The following is a 13,134-nucleotide window of genomic DNA, read 5'->3' on the forward strand; positions in this document are numbered from 1 at the left end:
CAACTCTCTTATCGTGATTTACTGCCAGAACATTTTTGGACCGGGGTTTGGCTTTTGGGATTTGGCTTTTTTCTAAACAACCTATCCGGTAATCCGGTATACATGCAACAAGAGAACTTCAACAAAGAGTGCTGTGGTGTAGCAAGTGTGCAGCAGTGTAGGACGGTGGTTCTCAAAAGTGGGGTCCGGGGACCCCCAGGGGTCCTCCTTGAGGGGGTTCCAGGGGGTCCCCAGCAAAAGTAGTTAATACAGCATCACAATCATCTTAACCACCACTACACGTTGGCTATTCAAAAATAGCAGATATACAAGCTCACAGCGTGTCACTTCGTTCCTCGCTGCGAGCTACAGTACATCTGCTATGTTGTTTGAGAACCTCTGCTGTAGGACTTGTATAATGTTTGTGGGTTTATTTTGTTTACAGAGCGAGCTTTGTCCCGGGACGCTGGAAGTCTGAGGAGGAATTTGCCCACATCTGAGGACAGCTTCCCAACAGGTAACATTTATCAGTGTGCACAAGATATTCAGCGCTGATGATCGGTTCACCGGTTTATCTCCGGACACACACACACAGACCGACAGACAGACATGTCTTATAGACTAGACCAGAGGTCTTCAGCGTTTTCAGGCCAGGGACCCCCTAGCTGAGAGAGAGATGAAGCAGGGCCCCCCTCTATAATGTATAAAATTGTGTTTCAGATTAAACTTTATTTTATTTTTACTTGGTCTGCTCTTTTTTCCCTATACCTCTTTGCCAAAAATAGCAGATCTACAAGCTTGTGCTCGAGCTTGTAGATATTTTTGGATAAAGTTCTCCTCAAAAAAGGGATGCTAAAGTTCAAGTGGTTAATGTAAAACAAAAAAATCTTATCACACAAAGATTTGGCGGACCCCCTGTAGTAACTCTGAGGACCCCCTAGGGGTCCCGGACCCCCAGTTGAAGACCCCTGGATTAGACTACAGCAGCAGGATTGATCACATCCATGTAGTTTTTTCCCCCGTGCTGTTTAGTATAACAGCTCTAGAACTGGAAGAGGAATGGATTGAATCTATTGGAAAGTCCAACGTTCCGACCACAGAGCTACAGGAGTATGAGGAGTTGGAAAAACGTTGTTGGCGTGTTTTTTAGTCTTTTTGCACTTATGGTGAATATTCTTGTTAGAAGCCCCTGGAAACTACTGTGAGTGTTGTGTTTCCCCCCATGTGTTTAGAGCCATCATTATCATCATATTCCGTATGAATAGCATCTTTAGAATGGCAGTGGCTCAGGAGGTAGAGTAGAGCGCTTTTACAAAAGTTAAAAACCTCAACCTTTGCTCCAGCAAACATTTTTCTGAGGTACATTCACAGATGAACCAACTCCATTGCCTCCCCTTGCTTCTCCATTGCGGGTGTAAGTGAGTTGGTGCTAACACAGTGTAATCATTATTTAATCACTTCTTAAACCCTATGTACTTAGTTTAAACCGGGGTCCCTCAAGGCTCTATGCTAGGCATGATATGCTCCTTTCCCCCCTCTACTCTACACCAATACGTCTTACCCCTTATGCCTAAATGTTTTAGACATGTTTTACTATTTTGAAAAAACATTTAAAAATAGTGATCTATAAATCGACACATTGTGAGATTGTAGATCGGCTATTTGAACTATTTTAAAATGTTTTTCAAAATAGTAAAAAATGGCAAAAAAGTTTAGGCATAAGGGGCAAGATAGGGCAACAAATCTCTTCACCGGAAATAACCTATTTACAAGCTCACAACAACGCATCGCGTAGATCGGCTATTTTTGCAAAATGTTCACCCCAGAGTTGGGACGATACGGTTCATGTGGTTAATGCAATTTATTGTCCTGATCATATTGGTGTCAAATACTATGGCCATGTTACTTCTGTTCCGCTGAGCTGGCTATCATGGTGACAGCAACAGTGTAAGTCTTCTCCTATAAATGTTTATGGCCTGATAATAAGTTTGATTTCTCTTGATTTTACAATTCCGGTGCTGTACGGTATGTAAGACTGTCTTTTCCTGTCAAGGCTTGTAAAGCGTGCAGCTGACTAGCTGTCAGGAAATCATGTGAGAGAATTAGAATGGAATGATTCCTGTACCTTGGACCTGTGTGAAAGTCTCCTAAAGTCACTGATTAATTCCAGCGGGTCACATCTGGTCGGTCAGTGACACATCAGTGTCTTCATTGGATATTATGCATAAAATATATGCATGTTTTGCTTCACGTTCTGACTTTATTAACAGTTTGCGTGTAAAGTAACTAAGTACTCACTCAAGTTCTGTACTTCAGTACATGTTTTGGTATTTCCAATTTTCAATAATTTTACTTCTACTCCACTACATCTCGGATCCAAATATTGTACTTTTACTCCACCACAATTATTTGAAAACTTGAGTTACTAGTTACTTTGTAGATTTAGATTAGTATTACAAAACATGCATTAACCACTTCAGCCATATATACATAATAGTAAAAATAAAATAAAAAATAGCCGATCTACAAGCTCACAATGCGCAGCGATGCATTGTGAGCTTGTAGATCTGCTATTTTCAAATGATTTTTATACATTTCGTACATTTGAAAACTTGCGAAATGGGATATTGTGCATAATGAGTACTACTTTTGGTACTTTAAGTTTATTTTGATACCAATACTTTTGTACTTTTACTCAAGTAAATTCTGAATACTTGAGTATTTATACATTCCAGTATTGATACTTTTACTTAAGTAAAACATTTGAGTACTTTTTCCACCACTGGTAAAAAAGTACAGAGGTACAGTTATAAATAATGCTTAAAAGGATAACACAAAGAGCCCTGAGGGTTTGTTTCCATTGCGGTCCTGTGTATTCAATTCATCAAGACATATAAAGACATGCATACAATACTATAAAAGAGATCATCAATACTAGGAGCAGTAAAAGTATATTTACAGAGAAACAGTGGGGGGGTCACTTATTTTGGCAAGCTAGAAGACTTGTCTAGGTCCAGTTTTAAAATTGCAGACAGGTGCTCTTTTATGGCGGTTTTGAAGGAGGGTAGGGAGTCACACTTTTTGATGGCTGGCTACATTTTGGTGGCATAACAGTAGAATGACTTCACCCCCATGTTTGTGCCGAATCTGGGGGGAATGAGATCAGTGGAGCTCCCTCTGGTGTTGTACCCGTGGGCGTTTCTCACTCTTTGGAAGTAGTTTTGACAGGAACCTATTCCGTCCACCACGGCTTGCCAACTCAGGTGATCGGCTGTTCATGGGCTGTTTTGTTACTGTCTGTGGGTGCGCCGCTAGCCTAGCGCCCCGCTCCTCCTCACGAGCCCCAGCGGCACGCCATCGCCGGCGCACCTTCCTTGTTGTCAAGCGATTTAAAAAGCTATGCATTTTGTTATAAAACATACAGTATGCAGTTACACGAAAAACAAGGGTCTCCTCTTCCTCAGCCATCCTTGGAAAAACAACATACTAGTCAATATGGCATCCCTATTTTGGGACATTGTCAAACATTTTCAAACATTTAAAAAATAGCTTGTAGATTGGTTACTTTCAGTATACAACCCCATCATAAGACAAAGCATAAAATGGGGCTTAAGTGGTTAAAAATATGTGCACTAACCGGCTGAACGAGCAGGAAGCTACACACACACGCACACGCACACGCACACGCACACGCACACGCACACGCACACACACACACACACAGTTTTAATTCACTTTTAAACAAACATTAACTAGAGACGAGTGGGTGTTCTGAGTGGTGATTTCATGGCCTCTAAGACCTGCTACGGTCTGTGTTTTGTCTCTATCAAAATGCCACTGTCGTTCATGTGTGACAAAATGTCAATTTAACTCTTGAGTTAAATTAACCTTTTTACGATGTAGGTACCGTAATAATAATAACAATTTACAATTTAGCAGACGCTCCTAAACAGAGTGACTTACAATAGGCAAGGTAAACACATACAATCAAATGCAGAGAGACAGTGTTCCTCACAGGTAAACCAAGAACCCTAGTATCAGTCTAAAACAAAATACTATCAAAATAATCATCATAACACCACATATTCTATAGATTCCGAACAGTAGACAACATGTTTGAGAGGCAAGCCATTCTGTCTTAATGTTTATCATAAAGGGACGTTGATGATAGCTGTGATGTGCTGTGATGAAGGCTTGGCTAGCTAAAACACATCGTCATTGTGTTATGAAATGAGTCAATAAATGACAGGGCACAAGGTGAGGCATTTAGCTTCTCCTGCCTTACGTGTGGAATGTGGAACCGTTGAAAGTGTCACTTTGGATGATGTGACAGGGAGGGTTTTTCCCACTGTTCCTTCGTTCAACAAACAGAGATGCCCTTTCAGTCATTTTCAAGTCACACAATAAGATGCAATTCCACATTGTTGCCTGTAATCAGATTTATTTATTTGTCACAGGTCCACCATTGTGTCCAATCCATTCCCCAAGCACTTCCCGAATGACTGGAGACTTGTCGCTCTCACCCCAATAATAGTCACCAACCTCTTTGCTTTCAGAGGCTGGTGGGAGACTACATATCACCACTTTTAACAGCCTGCTCATGCAGGGACTACAGATTAAAAGGAGCTCTTTGCTAACTCTGGCTCATTTACATGGATGTGAAAACTGAAATGTTGATTAACGTGCACTATCCCTGGTAAATAGATAAATACATCTGCTCCACTCTACCTGCTTCACTGGACACTGATGATGCAACTGCCATGGCTCTTCTTCACACTGTCTCTCTCTCTGTTTTTCTCACCGTCTCTCTCTCTGGTACTGTACACATGTCTGCTGTATTGTGTCTCATATATTGGTTGTTTTATGTGTGCATCGCTCACCAAATCAAATCACAAACGACCATGTTGATGTGGCAATGAATTGAATCTTAAAGCTGTTCTATTTATATTTTATCCTCTCATTATTACATCTTACAGTGTGTCATGTTATGTTGTCTTCAGTGGTGGAAATGGACTGGATTCGCTTTGGGAACTCTACTTGTCACACATGCACGCGCGCGCAGCGCGCGTGCATGTGTGACCGTGAGAAGCGCGTGAGAAGCGCGTGAGAAGCGCGTGAGAAGCGCGCGCGCGTTTTTGGTTTCTTTATTTTGGTTTTAGGGTTAGGATTAGGAGTTAGGTTAGGGTTATGTTATTTAATTCATATTTTTGCCTGATTTTACCAATTTATTATCACAAAAAACTATTTCTGCCTAATAAAATATTCAAACAAAATGGGTTTATACTAATGTATTTTGTGGATTATATTAGACAATAACTAGACGGTTAATTTCGCGGATTTGGGTACTTTATATTGTTTTTTTTGTTACTTTATTTCGGGGTTAGGGTTAGGGTTAGGTTAGGTTTATGTTATTTAATTCTTTTTCTTTTTGCGGTTAATTTCGTGGATTTGGGTACTTTATTTTCGTTTTTTTGTTACTTTAATTCGGGTTTAGGGTTAGGGTTAGGGTTAGGTTGTTTAATTCTTATTTTTTCGATTGGGTGCCCCTGATTACTCAATAAAAATACCTTAAAATTATACTCGAGTACAGTACTTGAGTACATGTACAGTACTTAAAAAAAAAAAAATGACAATCTGAAGAGCGTTCCCACACGTGTTCACAGCGTTCCCCCGCAACGGTTGCTATGGGAACGCCGTTCCCATGCGTGCAACGCCATTTCCACCACTGGTTGTCTTAAAGTCAGCCAACGTGTGTGTGTGTGTGTGTGTGTGTGTGTGTGTGTGTGTGTGTGTGTGTGTGTGTGTGTGTGTGTGTGTGTGTGTGTGTGTGTGTGTGTGTGTGTGTGTGTGTGTGTGTGTGTGTGTGTGTGTGTGTGTGTGTGTGTGTGTGTGTGTGTGTGTGTCGCGCGCGTGCGTGCGTGCGCATGCGTGTGTGTGTGTGTGTGTGTGTGTGTGCAGCCCTGCCCATGCTGTTGTCCATGGTGGAGGGTCCTGACAGACTTCCTGCAGACGAGGGCTCACAGGAAGTGCTGCGCGGGAAGCTCCGCCTACTGGAGGCTGACAGCGCCGAGGTCACCTCTCTGTTCACGGTACGACACACGCACCCGCGCACACGCACACGCACACACACACACACACACACACACACACACACACACACACACACACTGTTGTCTTACTATATTATCGTCAGGCAGAAACCTTGAGGCATTACATTTTGTTTGACTCGGCTCCACAGATAAATATTGTGAAAATAGCTGATCTACATGCACACAACACATCTTTCTCAGGTAATATTTCACAATTTGGCCACTGTTTGACAATTAAAAGTCCTTAAATTGTAACTTTAGAAATGTGCAGATACCCTGTGCATACGTACGTACAGTAAACTGTACGTTGGTTTGTTTACTGTTGAGTGAGAAAACAATGTTACACATTAAGCAAATCATCTGGGGACCCCCAGACACACACACACACACACACACACACACACACACACACACACACACACACACACACACACACACACACACACCTGGCTAAACAGTAATTGTCATTCCATTTCAAAATATGAATAGTGTGTGTCTGGTGAGTTTATCATAACAATAATACATAAACAGGGCATTCTCTTCTACTGTTATGGCTACAATGTGATCTAATTGGTACTGTCGGCAGTACCCATACTGTAATCAGAGTAAAGGATGTTTCAGAGGTATCATTGCTTTATAAAGATTACCTTACAGCAGGGGCACAGGGGGTCCGGGACCTTTTGGGGGTCCTCAGAGATACTACAGAGGGGCCTGCAAATCTTTGTGTGATTTAGAGACCTTATTTTTTTTTGCCCTACTCTGACACTGCCTGGTTCAGCTTCTCCCTGCAGCCTACAGAGGCAAACTAAAGTTGGCTTTAAGCTTGTGGTCATTGAAAACAGTGAGTAAACAGAGCAGAGGACACGGTTGAGCTACAACCAGGCAAGCAACTCACTGAGGAGAGAGAAAATCACATGGTACTCTGAGAAGCTGAAAAACACGTTTTCGGTCAAGGAGCAAGTAGTGTGGGGTAGTGTGGTGTGGTGTGGTGTGGTGAGACATCACAAAAACAATGTTAATGGGGGCAAACATTACAAATCCAGAGGTCACGTTTGTGAACCTCTGTGTCACATGTTACGTCACAAACGTAACGTACCCATATATGGAGACCTCTTGAAACAAGTCATGTTTACCTGCAGTCTGAGCAAAGCCCAGTTGTCACATTGTCCCTCCTGCCCCCCCCCCTCTCTCTCTCTCTCTCTCTCTCTCTCTCTCTCTCTCTCTCTCTCTCTCTCTCTCTCTCTCTAGGAGTTGTCAGCTCATATCCTGTCCATCAACTGTGATGAGAACATCATATTTGTGACGTTCAAAACATTTGAGGAAATATGGAAGTTCACTACATATTGCACACTAGGTATGTGATTAATCTAATCTGTGGAAGCAACCTAAATTAATCATCAGATATTTATATCAAAATGCATGTATGGGACTTGATTTGTTTATTCATATCACATTTCTTCTCCTCTCCTCTCCTCTCCTCTCCTCTCCTCTCCTCTCCTCTCTTCTCTTCTCTTCTCTTCTCCTCTCCTCTCCTCTCCTCTCCTCTCCTGCAGGTTTGTTGGGTCAGTGCATGGAGAGTTTGTTGTTGGACCAGGAGTTCTGGTTGGACAGTGTGGACAGAGACAGGGCTGTGGGCATGGAGGTGTCCATCCAGGAGGACACTCTGAGCCTCATGTACCAAGGCCTCCTCATGCAAGACGGTACACAAGTCAATCCCAACACAATTGAACTGCATGATTAAAGGAGTAGTTCACCCAAAATGTTCTATCAATTACACACACCATGAAGCCTTGAATTCATGGAGATTCTTTAGTTTTTGCCGCATTCCTGAGCCAATAATTTGATGACGGGGTGGCTGGTCAGAGGCCGTAGACTCCACTGGTCATCAAATTAGTTCTGCGTCAGACACATCTGTCGCGACAGAGACGATATTTTAGTTAACTGAAATAAAAAAATTAGGCAGAAAAGAGACACAGAGAGAGAGAGAGAGATATGCTGTGATATTATAATGAACTGCCGTGTCATTGTCAACCGGTCATGATGTCCCGAGAGGTTTATATTTTTCAGTCTTTGTCATAAAATGACCGGCAATTACCGGTCTAACGTGACCTCTGAGTAGGCTATACGAAAAAAACAATAACTAACTGAAACCGTGTGTGTTTACAAAACAAGTACTGTAGAGGTTTAAATTGTCCACTGGAAGCATGTGGCTTACTCGTTTGCTCACTTATTGTATTTCCCAAAAGATTGTCTTAAAATAATTCACTCCAGACGGTTGTAAAAATGTACTTGAAGTTTTACTTCTCAAAAGACAAAAAATAATATTCCACAGGTTACAATTGTGTGAGATGAAGACGGTAAGAAAACTGTATGCTTCCAAACTCCAAACTGTCTGACTCTGACTAGCACTGATTGACTCTCAGTCCCACTGATGACAGCAGCTGAGTCTAATCATCAAAATGTCACAGTGACACAATACACACCTGTCCTTACTCAACCTTAATTATCACAGGCCTTAATTAACAAAGGTACTCTCTGAAGTTCTCTTAAAGCAAAAGTCCTCTTATGTCAGTACTTGTACATACATATACCATGAATTAAACATATGAATTTAGCAATTATTTATCTTCTTCAAATATTTAGGTTTTACCATTTTACTCAATACACATTAATTATGAAATATCAATATGAACTGTTATCTCTGTGGTTTGGCTTCCACATACCCGGCCCCTAATTGCTTTCTAGTATGGAAACAATTACAAATTATCAAAAAAATAGAGAATTCAGCCGATCATCTTCTTCTTCCATGGGTAGGTAGAGAGAGATAGAGAAAGAGAGTGGGGGGGGGGTGGTGGTGGTAGTGGGGGGGGGGGCTTCACACAGCTTCTTGTGTGTGTCTGTGCGTGTGTGTGGGGGCTTCACACAGCTTCTTGAAGTAGGCAGACTTTAGTTATAGGCCTCTCAAGTTCACTAGTCTTCGTCTTGACCCGAACCTTTCGGACCAGTCCATTCTCATCTTCTACTGTCTTGACAATCCTTCCCATTAGCCATGAACCCCTAGGGGCTGAGTCGTCTGCAATCAGGACTATGTCCCCTGGGACAAAATTACGTGAAGGATTGAACCACTTCTGACGTTTCTGGAGTTCAGGCAAGTACTCCTTGGTCCAGCGTTTCCAAAAAAGATCACTCATGTACTGCACTTGCCTCCATCGCTTACGAGCATACAGGTCATCTCTTTGGAATAATCCTGGGGGCAATGAGGGATTGTTCTTCAGCAACAGCAAGTGCTGCGGGGTGAGAGCTTCCAGATCATTCATGTCATTTGAAGGTGTAGTAATGGGCCTACTGTTCAGAATGGCTTCACATTCACAGAAGAATGTTTGTAGGCTTTCCTCATCAGCTAGGCTTTGTTCCCTCAGAGTAACATTCATGATTTTCCTGATGGAGCGGATGATCCTCTCCCACACTCCACCATGGTGGGACCCTGTTGGTGGATTGAACATCCATTTGATGTCATGTTGGAGCATGCTGTTCTCTATTTGTGCAGTATTCCACTCCTGCATAGCTTTTCTGAGCTCACGATCAGCTCCAACCAGGTTGGTACCATTGTCGGATCGCATCTCCTTCACCTGACCTCTTCTTGCGATAAATCGACGGAGAGCATTGATAAATGAATCTGTTTCCAGTGATGTAGCCATCTCTATATGGACTGCACGACAGGCAAGGCAGGTAAAGATAACACCATACCTTTTAACAGATGATCTTCCGCGTTTAACATCAAAAGGCCCAAACAGATCCACTCCAGTTCTGGTAAAAGGTGGGTCGTCTGGCATGACTCTGTTTCTTGGCAGATCTGCCATCATCTGTGTGCCCAATGCACCATGTTGTCTACGACAGGTTGTACATTGAGATAGTATTTTCCTGATCAATGAGTAGGCGCTGGGAATCCAGTATCTTTGGCGTAAATGAGACAAGATGTGATTACGCCCACTGTGTCCCAGCCGCTCATGAACATCTCGAAGAATCAGAACAGCCACACGATGGTCTTTAGGCAGGATTGCTGGGTGCTTGGCTTCAGCAGGCATTGCTGCTCGACTAAGTCTCCCTCCAACACGAAGGATGCCATCTTGTAGAATAGGATTTAGTCTAAAGATCTGACTACTTCTTTTGATGAGCTCATGCCGCTGAAGAGCAGTTATTTCCTCCTGAAACTTCTTTTGCTGACAGTGACTGATGATGATCAGTTCAGCTTGTCGCATTTCATCCACAGTAAGGTAGGTCGGTTTGAGGCTCTTTTTGTAGCTCAACATTTCCTTGTTCACTGATTGTTGATCTTGGTGTATTCCATCCAATTCCTTTCTCTTCTGTGACAGGATTCTCAGGGTACTTCTGACTCGGCTGAGCCATGCCACTGCCTTTTTTAGACGTGTCCATGAAGAGAAGTATCCAATCAACTGTTGCATCACATCAGTGCTTTCTTCCGCTGTAACAGCATTTACCAAAACACTTTTCTTCACCTCAGGATCAGCTGCTGTAAGGCACTCCAGATGATCACATTTCTCTGGCCATTCTTCTCCTGGTTTACTGAGAAAATCAGGCCCTGCAATCCAGACTTTGTTCTGCATGAAGGTGCTCACCTTTTGACCCCTAGAAGCATAATCAGCAGGATTCAGTTGAGTGTTTATGTAGTTCCATTGCTGCACTTTTGATGCTTGCAGGATTGTGGAAACCCTGTTTGCCACGAATGTCTTGAATCTGGTATTCTCATTGGCTATGTACTTAAGCACAGCAGTGCTGTCTGTCCAAAACATAGAATCTGACAGCGAGAGCTGCAGCTCCTTCTTCAGCATGAGATCCACTTTAACAGCCAGCGTTGCTGCTGTCAGCTCCAACCTTGGGATAGTTGTAGGCTTGAGTGGGGTAACCCTCGCCTTCCCCAAGACGAATGCGCAATGTATTTGATTTCTCTTGTTCTGTTGGACTAGGTATGTGACGGTACCATAGCCTGTTTCGCTCGCATCGCAAAAATGATGCAGCTGAGCCTTCACTACTTCTCCATACTCTGGTGGCTTGAAGCATCGATCCACTCCAAAGTCGCTTAGTTGCTGAAGCTCTTCCACCCACGTGCACCATTGTTGTGCAAGATGTTCTGGCACCGCGTCATCCCAGCTGGTTCTCAGTCTACACAATTCTTGCAGAATGAATCTGGCAGGCAGTATGATTGGTGACAACATCCCTAGTGGGTCATATACAGAACTCATCATTGACAAGATTCCTCTCCTCGTGAGGGGCTTCTGTTGTATGTTCACTCGGAACTTGAACTTATCTGACTGGATACACCATTGTACCCCTAGAACTCTCTCAACAGGAAGCGAATCCTGGTCAAGGTCGAGGTCTTTGACTTCTTTTGCTCGATCCTCTTGTGGAATGTTTGCTAACACTCCCACGTTGTTACTCATCCACTTTGTCAGCCTGAAGCCTCCTTTCTGACAAGTGGCCTTCAGGTCATGATATAACTTGACTGCATCTTGTTCAGAGGTGACTGATCTTAGACAGTCATCAACGTAAAAATTATGCAAGACTGTATCCACCACAGCTGCATCAAAAAGGTGTCTGTTGTCTACAGCACATTTTCTCAAGGCATAGTTAGCACAGCTTGGTGAGGAAGTGGCACCAAACAAGTGTACCTCCATCCTGTACTCCTGCAGCGCCTGTGAGACGTCACCTTCTGGCCACCACAAGAACCTAAGAAGGTCAGCATCTTCTGGTGGGACTTTAACCTGGTGGAACATAGCTTCCACATCAGCCATGATAGCCACCTGTTCTTGGCGGAACCTTGTTAGGACCCCGATCAGACTGCTTGTCAAGTCTGGCCCTTGCAGCAGTTCTTCGTTAAGCGTGGTTCCCTGGTACGAAGCACCACAGTCGAATACCACCCGTATTTTGTGTTTTTTGGGGTGATATACGCCATGATGTGGGATAAACCACACCTTTCCATCACAGCGGCTTAACTCTTCATCTGGGACTTTCACAGCGTAGCCCTTGTTGATCATATCTGCCATGAATCTGACATAGTCTTCTTGGAATGACTGATCCCTCATAAGCTTCTTCTTTATGTTAAGCACACGCTGTTCTGCTAATGCTCTGTTGTTGGGCATTTTAACGGCAGTATTCTTCAATGGTAAGCCAATAGAATAGTGGCCATTCTCAAGTTTTGTTGATTGAGAGACTCTGTCCATAAACAACTTATCTTCCTTAGACATTTCCAGCTGCTCTCCTTGAGCAGTCTCAGGAAAATCATACTTAAATTGTTGAGTCCACAATTCTTCCAGTCTAGCGACAGAGATCCGATTGGTCAGGATCTGTGGATATCCAGTCTTTGTCCGACTTCGGGTGTTCTCGCGCAGTGGTCCATTTATGGTCCATCCCAAAGCTGTGCGTACTGCATAAGGTCCATCCTTAACACTGCGGATTACCTCCTCTGGTTCCAAAGCCTTTGCAACATCCGTCCCAATCAATAGACCTATGTCTGCCTCAATTGATGGGATTTGCACATCACGTAGATGAGGCCATTTATCCACTTCTTCCTGGGTTGGGATATTCTCCTTACCCACAGGGATAGCGTGTTGTGTAAACACTTCAGTGAGCTCCATGTAGTCATCTCCATCTAGATTACTCACTTCCAGATCCGTTACAGCATTGCAGGAGATTGTCTTTTGTTCTCCCATAGTGGTGAGAAGGATGTTCACCTTTCTTCCTTGCAGATTGAGGTCATTCATGAGCTTGTTAGTGCAGAAGGAAGCATTGCTCCCGGGATCCAGGAATGCATAGCAAGTCACCACTTTGTTGCCTTTCTTCGCTTTTACTTGCACAGGAACAATAGCGAGAATACTATCAGTGCACCCGGCCCCAGTTTGGGAGCATGTGTCCTCCATGCCTACAAATCCGCTGATAACAGATTGCTTCTCCGTTGGAGCCTCCGACGGAGCCTCCTCCTTTGGAGGGTCTTTATTTTTCTGCTTTATGTGTAGGAGTGTAGGGTGTGTTGCTGAACAAATCTGACAGC

General features: G+C 43.3%; 1 protein-coding gene across 3 annotated transcripts in view; it reads left to right on the top strand.

The window, feature by feature from the left end:
- sh3tc1 (SH3 domain and tetratricopeptide repeats 1) overlaps nt 1-13,134 on the top strand; it is a 254,841-nt gene that overhangs the window by 3,298 nt on the left and 238,409 nt on the right. For all 3 annotated transcript variants that reach the window (XR_013934552.1, XM_080451203.1, XM_080451204.1), the window contains exons 2-5: nt 425-496; nt 5,938-6,068; nt 7,317-7,422; nt 7,622-7,768. Coding sequence is in view for 2 of the 3 variants with exons in the window: in XM_080451203.1 (XP_080307329.1) it covers nt 425-496; nt 5,938-6,068; nt 7,317-7,422; nt 7,622-7,768 (456 nt within the window). In the remaining variant the exon portion in view is untranslated. The remainder of the gene's footprint in view (nt 1-424; nt 497-5,937; nt 6,069-7,316; nt 7,423-7,621; nt 7,769-13,134) is intronic.

Source organism: Gymnoscopelus braueri (assembly GCF_963280865.1).
Source record: "Gymnoscopelus braueri genome assembly, chromosome: 15".
NCBI lineage: Eukaryota > Metazoa > Chordata > Actinopteri > Myctophiformes > Myctophidae > Gymnoscopelus > Gymnoscopelus braueri.